Source organism: Cucumis melo, chromosome 3 (assembly GCF_025177605.1).
Source record: "Cucumis melo cultivar AY chromosome 3, USDA_Cmelo_AY_1.0, whole genome shotgun sequence".
Lineage (NCBI taxonomy): Eukaryota > Viridiplantae > Streptophyta > Magnoliopsida > Cucurbitales > Cucurbitaceae > Cucumis > Cucumis melo.
Genome location: NC_066859.1, coordinates 24,045,537 through 24,066,421, shown reverse-complemented (window position 1 = coordinate 24,066,421; position 20,885 = coordinate 24,045,537). Strand labels below are relative to the sequence as shown.

Here is a 20,885-nt window from a genome sequence, read left to right as displayed (position 1 = left end):
GAGATTAACAGGCTAAACTCTTTTATACTGAGATAATCAACATTCGTTAACTAACGGATCATTCCAAGTCCCGTAGTTGCACTTCCCTCACTATAGATATATTTGTGTCCATTTGATATAACCATGATCAATAAGTTAATCCTTCATAGGTTGTTCATAACCTCGGCTGGGTCAAAATACTGTTTTACCCCCGAGGCTACATCTTGTTCCTTAAGTCTCATTGATCCACTATTGAACAATTGGTTTAAGGTCCAACCTGTAAATCGAATCTCTCTCGGACCAATGAGAGAGTGGGGCCCCTTTGTTCAAGACTTGGATTCAGTTCTTAAGAGAAGAACCTATCTACTAACGCTAAAGCGAGTAAGAGTGAATTTCGTCTTGCATCTTATGTTCTCATCTATCCACCCAATCTTACCCCTGAAATGGGAGACTTATTAGGCCAACGCTAATGAGTTGCCCTCACCTATGCATATCTAAAGATAATCTCGTGAGAACAAGAGTTCACAGTTAGCTTAGGATTAAGATTAAGTTACCTAGGTCATTAATAATCGATATAGTCAGTTTTGAACAGTAAACGACGTTATATCGCAAAAGTGACTATTTCATGGTTCTGTCTTATGTAAACCCCTTACATAGGATGCTCTCACTTTCATGTCTCTACATGAACGATTCAGGATTACATCGTTTGTATTAATTACAAAGCGAGTCGCATCCATAATATCTCTGAATAAGGCGCCCAACCTTTATTTATATACTATAGACTATTTATAGTATCTCATTTCCGCAATAGCTTTTGGAATCACATCTTTATCCACGGCTCCTTGCTACCCTTCATAGAGTTTCGCACCTTTGTTCATTAATTGTTAACAAAAGATGAAAGACAAAGGGGGTACGAGGTGTCAAATAAAGGTCTTTTTACTTAGAAAAACGAGTTGGGAATCCTAGTAGAAAAAAGGAAAGGCATCTTTCCATTGATCGAACAAGAGCAGCGTCTGAAGCATCGGCTTATCGCACCAAGTATTCTCGTATAAAAGGTAGAGCCTTATTAACTTCAAAAACAAGATCCCACTCTGCGGTCTAGGTCGACCTCTTGTCCATTAAGGCGATAAATTCGACTTGGTCCTTTGCACCTTTCAGAGAAGAGTTCTTCCTCTTTTAGTTCCTCTGGAAAGCTAGTTCAAATTTCTCTCCTCCTTCCCAGCCTGAGGCACTAGGTCGATTTCTTCATCGAGCTGAGCTGCTTTAGGTGTCTTTAGTGCAGCGGGTCTTTATATAGGTTAAGTCTAGGAATGGTTCGATGTCCTTGCTCTTTTACCGCATAGTGGGGCAAGAGACCTCTGGTCTCGTAGCTCGAATGGAAGAAGTCAAGGGATAGCTGTGAGGCTGCTTTGTTGACCAATGGACTTCAGGGTTGAATCCGAAATTCACGGTTTGACTGTGTTCCAGGTGTTCTTAATAAAGAAGAATGCATCAATGAACAAAGGCTCAAAGAATTTGAGAAGCAGAAGCCCGTGCAGGAGTGAGAGTCGGCTACGTACCATGCGCCTGATTTTTCTTCTTTTCCCAGGCAAAAGTGAGTGTAGAAACTCTGAAGTTTCAGTTTAGTTGCCCTCAGAAATTGATGTTAGGGTTTAAGCAGATGGGAAAGTTGCTTTTCTCAAAGCTATTATGCATAGAATGTATGCATGAGAAGGAATGGATGAAATAGCTCTACGAAAGAATCAATCTGATAATCTGTACCCAAAGCGCAGTAGAAAGGAAAGGCACTCGACCAACCCAAAGGGTCGCGAAGAGGCAAGGGCATTCAATCTCTAGCATACATAGCAGCCGAGAATTGGTCTTTCCAATGGCAGACGGGGGGAGTCAGGTGTCAGAGGGAAGATCAAGGGCTAGCCCTAAACTTTTAGGTTGTAGTCTTTTTGTTGATGGGAGGTCTAGTCTAGATTTGAATTTCACTCCCTAGGAACTTGCTATACTCAGCTATAAATAGGCATGCATTAGAATGTGGTCCCCTTCGGAATCATGATTTTCCACTTTCATAGATGATAGTCGGTCTCTCTAAGTGGAGGTTGCGGCTGAGGAATCTCTTTAAGTGGATGTTGCAGTCGCAGGAAGAGTAGTCTGGCCTCTTCACCTACGGAGCGGTCATTCTCAAATAAAAAGTATCCGGTAGTCAAAAATGAGAAGGAGAACTCTATCTAGCATTATGAGAAAGATCGACTTAAGGAAGCAGATAAAGAAAATAGAGGTTTTGCCTATTCATGGATGATGAATTAATCAGAATCGGAAGAAGAAGAAGAAAGAGGCAGAGTAGGTAGGATTCTTGAATAGGATCTGTCCCCTTTCTATTAATGGATTCGGAGGCATCCTCATCCCCAACAAGGGCACACTCGCCTAGAAAGGTTATCATACTGATCGATACAGAGTCTAGAGAAGAAGGATCAAGAGAAGCCACGAGAGTGGAGAAGAATAGGTCAGATTCATTCTCAGTTCGGTAGGAAATATGCTCAACCAGATGGAAAAGGATTGATTTGAGCGAGACAGAGATTAGTAGCTCAAGTAGAAGACAGCAGCCGATCTCTTTCGATGCCCACGTAGCTCTTCTTACAGCAGTTCTAGCTGTAGTTGAGAAGTAGTGCTGGCTGCTGAGGAAGGAATCACAAAAGTAATTCAGTAATAGAAGCTCCCCCTTCTTGCCAACCCTATAGCCTTAAGCCCGATAGCCTGAGCACCCACCTATTCAGCCATGATGTATTCATTCCTTAGCACTATGCTAGTATTTGTAGACTTTTCTCACTATTGGACTACCTTGCTCGACACATCCTTTCTTGCAAATGAAAGTTGGACCAAGGGTGAACTCTTTATATTGACAGGAATCTGTAAGATTTCGATGCGTCAGGCTCAGCGAGAACAGGAAGAGGACGAAAGGTCAGACCTGTAGATTAAACTACCACAGATCGATGCAGAGAGGGAAGAAATAGCTCGGAATCATAGATAGAAATTAGCATGAGAAGGATGTAATAATAAGGACGTAATCTAATTGAGTGAAAAGGTTGATCATATGCTCTCCCTCTTCTACCCCAAGCTTCTCTTCTCCTAGAGCAGGAGAGAAGGAAGAAAGAGAGAGATAAAAAGAAGAAGTAACATTCATTAAAATGCGAGAGTGGGACAAAGCATCAGACTAAGCCGCCGAGTTCACAAGGTGGATAGAATAGGACCCGAGCTAAGGACCGAGACAGGAGTTAGCTGTCTTGAGGAATAATCAGTAGACGGATCACGAAGAAAAGGAGTTTAGATCTTTCCGCCCTCATCGGTCGGCCTTCCTTCATTCGAAGGCATGAAAGGTTTCCTTTCATCCCTCTCTTTAAGAATCAACACCCCTACTACGTGGTCGTCGGCCTCTTCAAACTCTCTTTCCTTTGAATTACATATCCCACAGAGCAGTAGGGGTATTAGACAAATTATCTTAAGAGTTCGCAGATTGAATGAATAACTAAGAAATGAAATAGAGAAAGGGAAAGCGATTATTCTATGCTTGGCCTCAGTACAAGGACAAGGGTCCAAAGGCGAAGAGTCAGGTTCCAGAGATATAAGGATGAGTTATTGGAAGTCCAAGACGGGCAGCCTATGTTATGATAACTAGAGCACAATCTATCTAACTAAGAATCATTAGTTTCACAACATAATAAAATACATAGATATTAGGTATCACTTCATTAGAGAAGAAATTGAGATAAGAGAAATCGAAGTTGTCAGGATCCATACCTCGAGCAATGCTTCAACATGCTGACCAATTTGTTAGAGAAAACAAAATTCATATGATGCCTTGATGTAATCGAATTTGAACTACTTGACAAATAGACCAAAGTGGCAATTTCCATGTTACTTGTAAAGGTGGGGGACGAAAAGAAACAAAAGCAAAATACCTATTTTCTAATGTAACCATAAGGCTCATTTTTTAAGCATATCCTTTAAATTTCTACATACAAAAGAAGTCAAAAGTGAGGTGTAGAGATATTTATTTTGTAAAGTTCATCACATATTGAAAAGCAACAAAGAAGATAAACCTAGTCGGAGAACAATCAAGAACAACCTCAAGATTTTCAACAATGGCATGAAAACAAACAACAAAACCTATTAAGAAAGCAAGAATTACCTTAGAGTATCTTAGAATTTCCACCGAGAATTAAAGAACCTATAAGATTACCTTAAATGATTAGAAACAGAAAAGAAGACCTTTGTATAGATTCAGATTCTTTTAAGAAAGAGGAATTAATTCCTAAATCCTCATCCCAACATTCCTCTAAGATTTCAACCCCAACTTTGTTCAAACCCATTCAACATTACAAAAACATGAATCAAGAAAGTTTCCAAGATTCAAAAGCATAATTTGAATCAAACAAAAGAGAAATGCAATTTCATCAAAAATTTCAGGTAAAAAAGACAGTTATTTGCATACTCAATCTCAAATTCAGCAAACTTAAATTTTTTTCCCAAAACATTTCACAAGTGCATGCAAAAAGAACCAAGATCGAATCTTATATTTGTATCTCTACTAAACCAACATTAAATTAGGAACTATATCAAACTTACTTTCATGAAGTATTCCAAACCTCTCAACTTAAACAGATTAACATTACCTGTCAAGATCGACATTAACATCGATTGCAAAAGTTTCACAAATGGGAGCCATGGAGTCTCTCTCCCATTTCTCAACAAATCCAGTACTCCTCTTGTTATGGTTCTTCCATTTCATATTAGCTCACCTCCTTTTCTAGCCTACATCTTTTAGAAATCAAACTCAATTATGCAATTGGAATGAATAAATTGGAATTCAATTGAGTCAGTTCATTCTTGAAAATTTGACAGTGAAATTACATGAATTTAGACTCACATATTCACATATATATGTATGTGCGTACTGTTTTTTCTTACTTGTTAATGTTTCCCTTTGTTATGTCACGTTTTAAAACTTGAAATTTTGAAACAACGTTCAAGCTAAGAAAGAAAACTCCATAAAACAAGCAAGCAGAAGTGATTAATCACATTTTTGTTCAAATAGAGTTTACAATGCCTTCCATGCAAATTTGTCAATCAATGCAAAATTGGAAACACGAAAGAAAAATAAAAGCTTCTTAGTATCTCAATCAATATTCATGCAAGCTCTTTAGTTGACAAATAAGTCAAATGTGATGTGGAGATTTCAAACTTTGAAAGCAAAAGAGTTATTGAATGATTCAAAATCAAACAAGCAAAAATCAAAATATATTGTAATAAGTAGAGCATAATATATCTAACTAAGAATCACCAGTTTCACAATATAATAAAACACAGAGATATTAGGCATCACTTCATTAGAGAAGAAATTGAGAAAACAGAAACCTGTGTTGTAAAGATCCATACCTCTGGCAATGCTTCGCCATGCTAACCAAGTTAGTTAGAAAAAAAATCAAAACAAAATACCTATTTTCTGATGTAACCATTAGGCTCATTGTTGAAGCATATCCTTTAAATTTCTACATGCAAAAGAAGTCATAAATGAAGTTGAGAGAGAGTTCATTTGGTAAAATTCTTCACATAGATTGAAAAACAATAAAGAAAATAAACCTAGGAGAACCAGTTAACCTTTGTGTTCTTTCTTCCTTCACTAACCTTTCTCTTCATTTTCTTCTACTAATTAATTGCTCTGTCTTCAGAAATCTTCTATCCCTTCTTTTATGTACAACTGAAACGAAAGAGGAAAAATTTTGAGAGATTTGAGATTTGCATGACTGTAAGGTGGAGAGTAACTAAGTTGAGTCCTTTGCATTTCAAGATAGAGCACTTGTATGGTAAATGGAAAATTATCGTCGAAGTATCTCTTATACAAAAAAATTTCACTTTGATATGGACATTTGGGTTTTAGATCCAACAGGAAGAATGGTTGATAATCAACCAAGAAATACTCAACAATGGCATGAAAACAAGGAACAAAACCTATTAAAAAAAGCAAGAATTACCTCAGAGTATCCAAAAATTTCCAATAAGAATTAAAGAACCTACAAGATACCACAAATGAAAGGAAACAGAGAAGAAGATCTTTATATAGATTCAGATCCTTCTAAGAAAGAGGAATTAATTCCTAAATCATCATCCCAACATTCCACCAAGATTTCAGACCCTAACATTGTTTCACACCCATTCAACATTAAAGAAACATGAATTAAAAAAAAATCCAAGATACGAAAGAAGAATCTGACTCAAATAAAAAAGAAATGCAATTTCATCAAAATTTTAAGTTAAAAAAGACAGTTATTTCCATATTCAATCTCAAACTCAACAAACTTTAATTTTTTTTAAGAACATTCCACAAGAATTGCATGCATTCTACTTGACCTAACCAGCTGGACTCTAAGGGCTAGGCAGGTCTGGTTTTGGTTAGGCCAAAAGCGAAGTGTTCCCCACACAAGTTCTAATACTGAGGGAGCCCAACGCATTTTACTCGACCTAACCGGCTGGACTCTAAGGGCTAGGCAGGTCTGGTTTTGGTTAGGCCAAAAGCAAAGAGTTCCCCACACAAGTTCTGATACTGAGGGAGCCCAACGCATTTTACTCGACCTAACCGGCTGGACTCTAAGGGCTAGGCAGGTCTGGTTTTGGTTAGGCCAAAAGCAAAGAGTTCCCCACACAAGTTCTGATACTGAGGGAGCCCAACGCATTTTACTCGACCTAACCGGTTGGACTCTAAGGGCTAGGCAGGTCTGGTTTTGGTTAGGCCAAAAGCGAAGTGTTCCCCACACAAGTTCTGATACTGAGGGAGCCCAACGCATTTTACTCGACCTAACCGGCTGGACTCTAAGGGCTAGGCAGGTCTGGTTTTGGTTAGGCCAAAAGCAAAGAGTTCCCCACACAAGTTCTGATACTGAGGGAGCCCAACGCATTTTACTCGACCTAACCGGCTCGACTTTAAGGGCTGGGCAGGTCTGGTTTTGGTTAGGCCAAAAGCGAAGAGTTCCCCACACAAGTTCTGATACTGAGGGAGCCCAACGCATTCTACTCGACCTAACCGGCTGGACTCTAAGGGCTAGGCAGGTCTGGTTTTGGTTAGGCCAAAAGCAAAGAGTTCCCCACACAAGTTCTGATACTGAGGGAGCCCAACACATTTTACTCGACCTAACCGGCTGGACTCTAAGGGCTAGGCAGGTCTAGTTTTGGTTAGGCCAAAAGCGAAGTGTTCCCCACACAAGTTCTGATACTGAGGGAGCCCAACGCATTTTACTCGACCTAACCGGCTGGACTCTAAGGGCTAGGCAGGTCTGGTTTTGGTTGGGCCAAAAGCAAAGAGTTCCCCACACAAGTTCTGATACTGAGGGAGCCCAACGCATTTTACTCGACCTAACCGGCTGGACTCTAAGGGCTAGGCAGGTCTGGTTTTGGTTAGGCCAAAAGCGAAGTGTTACCCACACAAGTTCTGATACTGAGGGAGCCCAACGCATTTTACTCGACCTAACCGGCTGGACTCTAAGGGCTAGGCAGATCTGGTTTTGGTTAGGCCAAAAGCGAAGTGTTCCCCACACAAGTTCTGATACTGAGGGAGCCCAACGCATTTTACTCGACCTAACCGACTGGACTCTAAGGGCTAGGCAGGTCTGGTTTTGGTTAGGCCAAAAGCGAAGTGTTCCCCACACAAGTTCTGATACTGAGGGAGCCCAACGCATTTTACTCGACCTAACCGGCTGGACTCTAAGGGCTAGGCAGGTCTGGTTTTGGTTAGGCCAAAAGCAAAGAGTTCCCCACACAAGTTCTGATACTGAGGGAGCCCAACGCATTTTACTCGACCTAACCGGCTGGACTCTAAGGGCAAGGCAGGTCTGGTTTTGGTTAGGCCAAGAGTGAAGAGTTCCCCACACAAGTTCTGATACTGAGGGAACTCAACGCATTCTACTTGACCTAACTGGCTGTACTCTAAAGGCTAGGCAAGTCTGGTTTTAGTTAGGTCATGTTTTCAGCAGCACATATTATTAAGTATGTACAGTGTTCACAATATTCATATAATAGATTGCATACATTTTACTCATTTCTAAGCTATTAAAGTACGCATTTTCAACATATTTAAGATATTTAAATAATAAAACAATCACAAACCCAAGCTCCATGCTTAAGGGTTAGGCAAACGTGTTTTCTAAGCTAAAAAGCAAAGTAGGCATGATATTTATTCTAAGAATAGAGAATTTGAAAATTTTTAAAATTTAGGCATTTTTGGCAAAATGAAAATTTCCCAAAGAACATGGAACATGCAAAGCTACAACCCCACCCCCACTTAAAGTTGTCCTCAAAGCATGTTAAGCAAGATTCTAAGGATGGAAAAATAAAAGAAAGGGAACAGAAAACCTCCCCTTGCTTGCAAAGGTTCCAAGTTTGGTTATACTTCATTTCCCTTTATTCCTACGGAAAGAAAACAAGAACTTCTATCAAATTTCATTAAAGAGGTTAAACTAAAAATTTAAAAAAAAAAAAGTTCTACAAAACTTGAAAGAAAGCAGTTTGCATTGTTAAAGATCGATCATGCAACTGTATTTTCCCTAATTTTACCCGGATCAATGACCAAAGGTTTCTCAAATACTTTCAAACCTCACCTGGAAAATCATCAAAACTTTTATTCCATAAGTCTTATCTTTGTCCTTATTTGGGCATTGTCCTTACTCCAAGAACAAAATTGATCGTTCAAACATGTCACTTTTAAAAGTTTTATTTGTTTTGTTCTTGATATATCCAATTCGAAGATAGTCTAGTAAAAAAAATTGTATTATCTGTGAAAGATGAAGAACTTTTGGTGCTATTTCCAACCATCACCTAGTTAAATTCTATCTAAAATGCAATGAAGTCTAGCATCAAAGCCAATTTATGATTTAATGCAGTGAGAAATAGTTAAGCTTTAGAATACTATCATCTTACATAACTTAAAAAAAAGAACAACAAAAAACTCCTTTATTTTCAGTTAAAGGAAAACACTTACCTCTTATCACGCTATTCCTTCACTCAACAGCATTATGCTCTTGGTCTGTCCTCAAAGAACAATCTTGAAATTACGAAAAAGAAAATCAAATTCAAATATAAGATCAAAGCTAAAATGAAAAAATTATTCGTAGAGATAAAAATTTAAGCATCTTCTAACACTACAAGAGCTGCGAAAGAGCCCTTTTCAACCTCTACAATAACCAATTGAATGCTGACCTTCCTACAAATGTGCATATAATGGTTCAATTCAACACAAGCGAAGCTTTTCTGGTATTTTTAAGCCAATTTCTCAACCTAAGTGGAAAAAAGGATTCATTTCTCGGAATCAATTTATATCTAATGTTTTATAGAACTCGTCAACACTATTATGTGTTAATATCATTCTAAGAGAGGTTACACATGGATGATGGGTCAACAGAACTGCAAACAGTGTTGCTGAACATTCTAACGTCTAAAAAGATAGATTCACATACGACTGCAGATTGTGTGTCTATATATATGTACCTATTTAAAGAGAGAGAAAGAGAGAGATTTTATTTGTTAATGCACTGTATGGAGTTCATCACTCGGTTCTTAACCAACATGCAAACTTTCAACTCATAAAAAGTAAACTAAATTTTATGTCAAAGTTCAATCTCTCCTATAACAATTGCATAAATTTCTCCTTCCCCTTCTTATCGAAAACTATGATACTTGCTCTCAGTTCCACCCATCCATAATGTAATTTATAACATTTAGTACAGGAGATAGATAGGCCATTACCTCACTTTCTAAGAGTGCAATCTTGTTGGTTGCCTTTTCATGTATCATTTCAAGTTCGTTCAACATCAATTCCATCATCTTATGCTCCTTCAAAGCAGCCTGGAATTGTTTTTGGAGCTCCTTTCTTTCCAGCAAAACATTATCAAACTCGATTTCCAGAAATTGAAAAAATTGTTGCAACTGCATGAAATCAACCATTATCAAGTATAAAAAGGGAAAAACAAATTTTGTATAATCTGTCCAAGTAGCCTATGTGATACTCCAATACTACAATCACTTATTGACTGAAACTAGTAAAGTTCCCAGAGGCCACCAACCCATGTAACCAGAGAAAATTCAATTGTCAACCATATGAACTTTCAACTATAGTCACTTGAGACTGATGAATGAAAACGAACAAACAAAATGTTGAACTACACTTGTCCAACTGATGGTAATAAGTAAAATAGTTCAAACTATTGTTCAATAACTCAGGCTGCAAAGAACTCAATGGTACGATTCTGCCTTTCGAAGTCTTAAACAACTTACTAACGTAATATTTTATGCTTTAGAATATTAAGGATTCTCTAATCTTTACTAGAAACACCGTAATTATTTGATCGTTCCAAACTTTTCACTTTAATATCATACCCATTTATGGCTAACATACTAGTTAAAAGTAGTTTGAGTACTCAGTTAACTCCTACTTGCAAGCAAATGAAAGTCATGGAGATGTTGTCTATAAAAAATCTACTACCGTAATTTGAAGAATATTTTGCTTTATACATATTTTCCACAAAGACAAACCTATGATAAAAAAAAACAGAGAAGAAACACAAACAAAATATATCATTGTTGAACAAGCACAGATGACAATCAAGAAACAATGGAGCGAGAGGGCTAACCTGCCTTCCCCTTCGTAAAGCAGCTAAAATTCGTCCAGGAAGAGAGACAATTGCAATTATCCACACAAAGTTGTCCAAAATATGTTTAAGTGAAGACTGACCGAGGTCTTCAACAGCTTCAACCAAGTTTGAACAACAACAACAAAGGTTTTCAAGATAAATGAGCATGTACGCATGAAAAACGAGAAAGGCCTCGTGACCAATAATATTGTAACATTCAGGAATTCTAAAGAAAAGCCATTGAACCCACCAGTACCACTACCTTTGTTGCTGAACTACATGCCAATGACCTCTCCGAAGCTGTAACCAGATTTATTGAACCCAGTTCTGCAAAACAAACAAATCCCTTCAACCAAACTGGACCGAGGAAGCCATATAATCAATTGAGCAGGTAAGAAGTTGATACCAAATTTTCATGAAAAGCTATTCACTAAGATAAGAACTTCATAACAAAAGGATGACAATGAACCTTTTTACTAACTGAATCGTAACATAAAAGACGAAAGAATAAACTAGTATTAAGAATAAGCATGGTTATGACATTATGTATTATCTCACCTTGAAGCATGGTCAAAGATTGCTTTTTGAAACCAGAATACGGATCGATCTTATGCTTTTTCATGTTTATGACATTTTGTATCTTCCCTCCTTTTCTCTTACAAAATTCTAACTAAATCAATCTTTGAGTGTAGTGTAATCCATCTAAAAAAGATGAAAATGCTAAAACAGGCACAAAAGTGGCGATTAACGTACATGGCTTGTAGGCATATAAAGGAAGAGATTGAACGCAGCAAATAGCCTTTACTGTAGATGTTCCTTTGGAAATGAATTCATGGTTCTTAGGTAGGTTAGCTTTCTTCGAATTTACTCTCCTTGAAACTTCAGAACTGGGTAGCTTATGGTTTTTATTTTATCATTTGGGTGGAGTGTTGAGATTTTATTGTAATTATTTGTTTCTATCTTTGGGATGTTTGAATTCCTCGATTGGAAGTTTTCTGTAACTTCCTTAGTTCCTTGGTAATATTTTCATTTGATCAACAAAAATTTTCTGTTTCGATGTTAAAAGAATCAAGGTAATAATGGGACAAATGCGGATAGGGAGAAATGCAAGAGTTCTTATTAAAAGAAAGGGGATGGGGAGAAACTATGGCCTCTGTCAAGGTTCCACCTTCAGTTTGGTGAACTTTTTCTAACTCACGAGCCCCTTAGTGCACAGGATTTTAGAATGTTTTCCCTTCTCTTTTTACTTTAAATAGTATCAAAGAAACTTTTTAGTTCTTTTTAGGGGGGAGAAACTTACCTAAAGAGACTTAACAGAGTAACAAAAGAATGCAGCACTAAATGGTGGTTATAACGGAAAGCATGCAGCATTTTCTTTGGCGATAACAACCTCCACTTTTAGAGATATTCCTTTGTTTTACTTGTAACTTTATCCTTTCCCGGCAAGGGTTTGTGTTTTATTTTCATGTATGGTTTGCCTTCTACTTCCCTTTAACAAGCCCTTTTGTAGTCCTTTTAGTGCACTCATGACCTCACGTTAAATGTTTGTTTTCTCCAAATTAAAGTTGTGCCTTCATTAATTCATTAATGAAATAGTAATGAATAAAGGAATGGAAATACCTTATACTACATAAAGCTTAGGGTTTAAAAGCTGTGTTTCTATCTCATACACACACAAATTACCTCAGCACATATTCTACTAACGGTTGAAACGGTTTCTACTGGATGTAATCCACACAATGTCTCAACCCCAAGAAGAATTGCATCACTTCCTGCAAACTCATGAGAAGACAGGTTATAAAAAAACGTCATACAATCATATCCCCTGTCAAGAATGGAACTAAGAACCCTGATTCATACTAAATAGAATGATACAATTGAACATAAAATAGATAAATTTTAAAAAGTTCAACCCAATCTTCAGCATCATTAAAAAGAACCATGACTTAAAAAATCCCTACATCTTCGGTCTTTAAACAGTAGAGATTTAAAAATTGAATAACTCACCATCAAGTACAGCATTGGCAACATCAGTAGCTACTGCACGTGTAGGTCTCAAGTTGTTAGTCATGCTGTCTACCACACGAGTTAAAACAGCAGGCTTTCCAGCCATATTACATCTATAAAGGGCAGTTTTCTGAAACAAAAACACCTGTAACAATGTAGAAAACAGAAATAATCAATCCTAATGTAACCATGGTAAAGAATACGAGTAAAAAGTGAGCTGACAATGACTTACTTCTACACTTTCAATCTTTGCAAATATTTGAGTTTGATTAAGGTCACCTAGCTTAGAAAGAAATTGTCGAGCCTACATAAAAATTTAATTTAGCAATCAATATCCTCTATTGTAATAATCAACATAGTCAAATCACCCACAATTGATCATTTGTTTAAAGTGAAGACTCAATGCAAGGAAATAATACTTGTCAAACATCTTCCACATGTCTAGCATGTGACAGAGAGAGGAAGTCAATCTTGTTTTTTACTCCCCACGTAGCTATGATCTAAAGTCACCAGTCAGCATCAAAAAATACTATGAGCTACCAATCATGTTAAGGTTGTATAAGCTAATTGCAAGCAATCAAAGAGACTTAACAGACATAACAAACAGGAAACTGAAGAATGTTACTCTTTGCCTTTCTCAGTAAGTGTTGGAAGATCAATGTGAATTTCAGCAGCATGCAAAGTGTACATTGTACCAACCAACGTGGCAGAGTTCTTTACCACACAACCAACATCATCTCCTTTCACTTCGAAAACCTGATAAATCCCCGACAGACATAACTCAGCATAACATCATTTACCACGATTCCTTACAGTGAAAAAAAATTTGAAGATCCCTACCAATATGCCCCATTACCTCCAACCAGACAGATGTTTCACTTCCAGTAAAGAGGTACTGACCAAGAAAAAGGGTGTCTCCTTTCTTAACGACCTATATAAGAAAATTTCAAGTTTAGTAATATGAAGGAGTTTATTGTATAATCAATGCAGTGAATGAAAGAACGCCCATCTTTTATAAACTTTGACTTTGCAAAATATCTTATTTGCATAAACTAAAGAATATTAAAATCTTAACCTCTTATCAATTTTTAATGAAAAACTCACGTGTCTTGATACGATGCAATTTTGACTGAGTAAATTGCATCAGGCAACAGACACGATGCAGACAAGTAATTAAATCATTAGTATAGTCAGTTAACATTAGTTTAGTTGATGATTTTAGATTAAATAATAGTTTGGATTTATTTATTTGTTTGTTTTATTTTCTTGTATAACAACAAATAGCCACTTCTAGAAATATACGAGGGGCTTTTCAATATCAATTTAAAATAAAACTTTAATTCATAGAAAGTTTTTCCTGAACTTCAGAGCTACAGATTTTCCTTGTTTGGCTGTGGATTTGGCATGATCTAAAATGTTCCACAAGTAGTATGAAGTTTTATAGTATTTCCCAACCTTTGAAAGTCCACCATAATTTGTAGGTAGCAGCTCCGAAGATGCCTCTAGTTCTTGATTGGGTGTTAGAACAACAAACCCATCTTCCTGAAGAGAGATAGATTTCTCACTTTAGTAACCAACACCTCAGGACCCGCTGTATCCAGCATAACCTGAAAAAAGCAGAAGAATTAGCTTACTTATTCTTTGGCCAAGTTACTAAGAAAATGGTAGGAAAGTTCAAATGATAAAATATACACTCAAACGTATTAAAAACGAACGTACAGCACAAAGTTTCTTGGTGCTTTTAACAGCAATCTTCAAATTTTCCAAAGTCTCTTGATGGTAATCTGGACTGCCCCATGAAATGTCAAACCGAGCAACTAGCAGCCACCAAAGAAAGAATAGAAAAACAAAAGTTCCCTACTATAACTCAAACGCATTACCCACTAGAAACAAAGGGAGAGTTGCTAAGGAAGCCAACCATACCAGACATTCCAGCCGTCAAACAAGCAGAAATAACTTGTACAGATCGAGAGTTAGGACCCAGAGTACCAACAATCTTAGTCATTGTAGGAAAGAAGCTCCAGAAAACAAGAGGGCAACAAACAACAAAATTTCAAGGGGCCTCAAATACAAGAAAAAAATGCAATCTTTTCAAGATATCCCAAACCTTCACTCCTAACTTCTCGATCAAATCTTATGTTTCCAAAACTCGTAAGCTTATCAAAACTAGTAGTAAAGCTTGTTGAAATTGATCTCAATGTTCTCATGAGCGTGTTTCTTCGATAGACGAAGGTTTGCTTTCACTGTGTTGCAGGTGAAAACTTTCTGGACTCCTGGACAGGGGACAAAGCAAGTGGAACAGATGAACCAACAAATACTTCTACTATTTGATTTTGAAGAAGAGAATCACAGGAGATGGGGTACATCAGAAGAATTTCAACCGCACACAGAAAACAGATAAAAAGTAGTACAGTTGACAACCCAAGAGCCATTTAACTGAAATATTTCCTAAATGATTAGCTGGTAATTATTTTATCTTAGAAGAGAACTAGAATTCACCCTGGTCTATAGACAATACATAGAGAAATGACAATATGATGTGAGCAATTGTTACTAAAGGAAAAAAATAGTTTACTGACAATGAATTGAAGTAGTCTTTCCTTTGTAATTGAATAATTTAAAGAGTGATCTAATGAATGTTATAAAAAATAAATGAGGGGAGAGAAACTCGACCATGGAGAGAAAATGGACAGTGAATGAAGTACCAAAAAAAACAAACTAGCGAATGCAGTCATTAGTTAAAATAAAACCATCTTCAAAAGTAGTCATAACTCAACCAAATGGCACTATATTTTCTATAAACCCAACTTCTTTTTACTTTAGAAATGTTCAATTTGTGTTAGTTCGTACACACAAAAAGGTTTCGAACTCCTGAAATGGATAGAATTACAGGGCTACAGGTTATAGTATTTTTGTGAACCTAAAGCAATTATGAAGCATAACCAAGTAGCAAACACAAACACAAACACAAACACTTGATGAAACTTCTAACAGTCACAAAAACTTTGGAAGTTAGTAGTGCAAAGAAAGAAAGTGAGAGAAGTCAGTTCTGGCTTAAAAAATCCCTTTTGACGCCTTCCCAACTTCCCGGATGCAGTTGAACCCCTTGAAATGACCATAACTGACTCAAATTACAGTAAAAAATCAAATTGAGTGAACACATGGCAAGTGGGTTCAATTCCTTTTACCACAGAAAACTATAATACAAGTTCTTTCACTTCTTAGAACCCAAATTCCACAACCACAGTTATGCAAGAAGAAGAACAACAACAAAAATGCCTCTTAAACTCCAACGAGAAATACAGAACTTGAATTCCAAAAGGGAAACTTACCTCCGTACTTCCATGGATAGGGGTGCACTTAGGTGCGCATATTAGCACGAGGAAGATAAAAACCTTCATTAGAAGCCGAGTAACGTCTGCCATTGTGGATACACACTCCTCTGTTAAATTTTCTACACCAGATTTTACATCTTCTCTAATCTGTGAGATGATTCAGCATAAGACGAAATTAATTTTTCATATTACAGGAAAATATCATTTCACCACCCAAATTAAAACAAAAATATACCAAAACCCCAATAATCACACCACGTAAACTACCTTCGCAATAGAATCAGACAACCCAGGGATGGAATTCTCAAGAACGGTCTCCATACTGAGCTTCCGCTTAAGTGGGTTAGAAGAGAGAGCAGGCTCTTCAACTTAGTCGGCGAGGGTTTGAAATCGGGAACCATGAATTGGGATCGGACGGTGAATCATTTTCTTTGGAAGACGATGTAGGTTTCCGAGGGGTCTGCCGCCCTTGATTCCGGCGCCGTTAGCGCTAGGAATAGAAGATGGCAGTGGATCGGCGACATGGGTATGGGTTTCTTGGGTGCATGCTTCATTTTAGAGAATGGAAATTGAGAGATAGGAAGAGTGAAGACGAGGAAGACGAGGAAGACGAAGGAGACAAGAGAGCGAGAGAGAAGGGGAGGAGGAGAGAGAGGGAGAGGGGAGAGAGAGTGCCGTTGAGAAGAAACGTGAAGAAATTATAAATGAGAGAAGCTGTGAAGGGAGGGTTTCAAAGGAGAGAGAATAAAGGTTTTTTTGAAATTTGAAATAGTGTTAATAGGACTTCTACCGTATAAAGAGCAAAACATTTATTTGTAAACATAAATAAATCTAAATGTTGTGATTTTTTTGTTTCATAAAACGCTTTTAAATTTTAATTCAGAATTTATAGGAGCAAATGTAGAACTAATTTAAAATAAATAATTCTAAATATTCTTAAACTTTTAAAATTATTCAAAAACCGTTACTTTTAGATTAAAACCGTTGAAGTTTTATTTCAAAAATACCCTTAGAACTTAAAAAGAGTTCAAGAATATTCTTCTTAATTTAAATTTTATACCAATTTTCTCTCTATCTAAAATAAAAACTTAAATTTTAAGTTAAGATCATAATCTTAATTTAATTTTTTTATAATTATTGTCATAATTAACACAGCTAATTAATTGTCAACTAAAAATTATATTTGACTATTAACACTCTTTTTTGTTTGACTAATTATAGTATGTTTTAAAGGAAAATTTTCGTTTTGGAAATTTACTCTGATTCTATATGACTAAGAAATATTTTTCTCTAAATTATTGACTATATAATATCAAAGCCATTAGGGTTTGCAATATCGTAGTGGGTGGTTTCCTTTTCCATTAGAGTTTAAGTTTAGGATATCGTTGAGTAGTCGGACTCATAATAATGTCAAAACTGCTAAAAATATTTACAAAATAGAAGTCTATTTGATAGTTTTGAGATCTCACTTTCATGAAAATATTAATTTCTATGAAAATTTAAAAAAAAAAAGTGATGTAAGTTGTTATAATTAATTAATGAAACTTCTACTGTAACTTAATTAGACTATATATGATTGTCATTTTTAATCACAGTTTCTATAAAGTACGATAACATTTAGATATCTGTTGTAAATGGATGCCTAAACATTGATACAATAACATAATTTGAAAAAATGGAAAAATAATTATATTACAAAACAATATAAAGTTTAGAAATATTTGAAGGTGTAATAATGAGAAAATTTCTTTTCTCTCTTACTTCCTTCTTTTTATGTACAGTTTTTTTTTTTCTAAAAAAATTTGGTTTATTCTTTGTATTTTTTCGGATCAACCATGCATCAATTCACTAGGTGGAATGTAAATAGCAGATGTTTCTTTATTATTATTACTATCTTACTTCTTCTTGTCCATAAGTGAAAGAATACACACTAGTTACATATCATATATGTAACCAGAGAATAACCATAATGTTGGTTGTATAATAAGTGTACATATAAAAAGAAGATGACCACTTTCGTTTTTTTTTTTTTTTTCTTTAGGATATTTCAATAGGAATTTTCATCGGAGTTAGACTTCGCTTACGTGAATTGTTATTTTGTGGTTTATAAAGATGTTAAAGCATAATTTGTCTTTATTTGGTTAAGAATTTGTACTTTGTGTTATATATTACAAAAGTTATCCTAATATTATTATCGTCAATACTAATGTGTAGACTTGTGCATGCTTTAAAATGATTTTTTTTTCTTACAAGGTTTTACAAGAATCCATTGGACTCTTTGATTGAATTATAAGAAATTTCGTAAGGCTAGTGGAAATTTTTTGATTCCAATGTATTTATTTGAGGCTTGTTTAGATTGTACTTAATTACCGAACTTTAGTTACTAATTTGATTGTATTTGTCCCTTTGGGAACATTCCATAGGCTATTTGTACTTAAAAAAAAACGTTATCTATGTTATATATAAAACGCTATCTATGTTATTGTTATATATGAAACTTTTTATTTACATGTTAATCAGTTGAGGGTGAAAATTATGTGTGTAATGACAAGATTTAAAGAAACTATACAAAACATGTAATATGACATTATAAAAGTTGCATGTATGGATTATGTGACAATAAGTACATGTCGTATCGTGATAGAACATTTGTTGACAAAAAATATTTGTCGTGATTCAAATATTCTTGACAATAAAATGTCACGATTTCCATATTCTCAACCGAAAGAAAAAAATCATTATATAGCCTTCTTTAACGTTTTATAATTGTCATTAATAGACATAATAGTACAAAAAATATTCAATTTTGAATCGATTGATGACAATTATTATATATCATAATATATTTCACAAAATTTTATAATTATCGATAATTTTTTTTTTATGATACTTATTTTTCATCTTGAGAAAACTAATTGTGAAGTTTTTTCTTTTGATAATCCTACCTTTACCAGTGATATAATCATAATGAATGCAAAAAGTTCCCCACACAAGTTCTGATACTGAGGGAGCCCAACGCATTTTACTCGACCTATCCGGCTGGACTCTAAGGGCTAGGCAGGTCTGGTTTTTGTTAGGCCAAAAGCGAAGTGTTCCCCACACAAGTTCTGATACTGAGGGAGCCCAACGCATTTTACTCGACCTAACCGGTTGGACTCTAAGGGCTAGGCAGGTCTGGCTTTGGTTAGGCCAAAAGCGAAGTGTTCCCCACACAAGTTCTGATACTGAGGGAGCCCAACGCATTTTACTCGACCTAACCGGCTGGACTCTAAGGGCTAGGCAGGTCTGGTTTTAGTTAGGCCAAAAGCAAAGAGTTCCCCACACAAGTTCTGATACTGAGGGAGCCCAACGCATTTTACTCGACCTAACCGGCTGGACTCTAAGGGCTAGGCAGGTCTAGTTTTGGTTAGGCCAAAAGCAAAGAGTTCCCCACACAAATTCTGATACTGAGGGAGTCCAACGCATTCTACTTGACCTAACCGGCTGAACTCTAAGGGCAAGGCAGGTCTGGTTTTGGTTAAGCCAAGAGTGAAGAGTTCCCCACACAAGTTCTGATACTGAGGGAACTCAACGCATTCTACTTGACCTAACTAGCTGTACTCTAAGGGCTAGGCAAGTCTGGTTTTAGTTAGGTCATGTTTTCAGCAGCACATATTATTAAGTATGTACAGTGTTCACAATATTCATATAATAGATTGCATACATTTTACTCATTTCTAAGCTATTAAAGTACGCATTTTCAACATATTTAAGATATTTAAATAATAAAACAATCACAAACCCAAGCTCCATGCTTAAGGGTTAGGCAAACGTGTTTTCTAGGATTGCTCAGCGAGGTCTAAAATCAACAAAAGTTTCAGAAAATCACAATTACTGAAAGCTCGAGTTCAACAACATAATGGAAAAAACATAACCCTTATATAATATAAATCTCTAACAAACAACGCACGCAAGGAAATGACATAGAGAAAGGGGCGGAAAGACCATGGCTTCGTTGTGGCAGTGGCGACAGGTGAAGATTTGGTCGCAGCATGGAGCTCGGATTTTGCACCGTCTCCTGTAATGCTCGCATCTAAATGAAATCGAAAAGAAGTCACAAGTGAAGGTAGCAATGAAGAAGAAGAGGAAGAAAAAGGAAAAAAGTAAGAGATTGATGATACCCATATTGCAATTTCCCGAAATCTTGTTTCATGGCGGATTGGGGCAGAGGGAAGTGTTCTTCCATTGGAGATCGTCTCCTTGTTTGAGTTCTTCGGTAATAGAGAACAGAACAATTGGAGTATTAAAAGAATATTTATTAATTAATTCTTTTACAAATAATTTTTAAGGAGTAAATAAATAAAAAGACTATTTTCGAATATAGACAATAAATTCCTTTTACCTCATTTAAAGTTTTTTTTTCTTTTTATTTTTGTTATTAAAAAAAAAAGTTTGAGGTCTTTTCAAAAGTATAACAAGGTGGCAAGTATTTAGAACAATTTCGAAAACAAAAAAAGCACCGACACGCACCGTGTAAAATACAAAAATGACCCATCAACCACGCGTTGTAATATATTTACGATCGTTTAGCGATTGTTTAGAGGAAACGAAGAAAAAAGACAATGGAAAGATTAAACGACATAAAAAAAGAAGAAAGACGATAAAAAGAAATCATAGCAGAAAAAAAAAGAGAAAAAGAAGAAATACGACGGAAAGAAATCGTAACAAAAAAAAAACGAAAAACGACGAAAGAAATCGCGAGTAAGAAAAAATGATGGAAAGACAAACCTATAATATTTAAAAAATGACTAACTTTATGCGCTCTGTAACCGTAAATAGTTTGATGTTTTGTTACATGAAAGTTTTTAAAAAAGTTTCTTAATAAAAATTAAGAAAAATATTAAATTTTTAATAACAAAAA

The 20,885-nt window shown here is 35.9% G+C and overlaps 2 protein-coding genes and 2 pseudogenes across 5 annotated transcripts; all 4 read right to left on the bottom strand.

Moving 5' to 3' along the window:
* Window positions 1–5,539: 5,539 nt before the first annotated feature.
* Window positions 5,540–10,876, bottom strand: LOC127148434 (uncharacterized). Of its 2 annotated transcripts, none has more exons than XM_051082032.1 (4): window positions 10,644–10,876; window positions 9,760–9,939; window positions 8,996–9,058; window positions 5,540–5,725 (listed from the first exon to the last, which is right to left on the bottom strand). In XM_051082032.1, the coding sequence occupies exons 1-3, from the start codon at window positions 10,809–10,811 to the stop codon at window positions 9,047–9,049; spliced, it is 360 nt and encodes a 119-aa protein (XP_050937989.1). In that variant the 5' UTR covers window positions 10,812–10,876; the 3' UTR covers window positions 5,540–5,725; window positions 8,996–9,046. The 2 variants fall into 2 exon arrangements, with proteins under 2 accessions (XP_050937989.1, XP_050937988.1); XM_051082031.1 differs by lacking the exon at window positions 5,540–5,725 and adding an exon at window positions 7,956–8,424.
* On the bottom strand, window positions 6,241–7,944 carry LOC127148426 (uncharacterized). 3 transcript variants are annotated; one of them, XM_051082027.1, is made up of 2 exons: window positions 7,486–7,944; window positions 6,241–6,930 (listed from the first exon to the last, which is right to left on the bottom strand). In XM_051082027.1, exons 1-2 carry the CDS (start codon window positions 7,806–7,808, stop codon window positions 6,336–6,338), a joined length of 918 nt encoding a protein of 305 aa, XP_050937984.1. In that variant the 5' UTR covers window positions 7,809–7,944; the 3' UTR covers window positions 6,241–6,335. The 3 variants fall into 3 exon arrangements, with proteins under 3 accessions (XP_050937984.1, XP_050937986.1, XP_050937985.1); XM_051082029.1 differs by having other exon boundaries at window positions 6,241–6,708; XM_051082028.1 differs by having other exon boundaries at window positions 7,597–7,944.
* Window positions 10,877–13,014: 2,138 nt separating the features above from the next.
* Window positions 13,015–16,748, bottom strand: LOC127148433 (pyruvate kinase 2, cytosolic-like; annotated as a pseudogene).
* The window catches only part of LOC127148432 (pyruvate kinase 2, cytosolic-like), a 95,046-nt pseudogene continuing 87,240 nt past the window's right edge, over window positions 13,080–20,885 (bottom strand).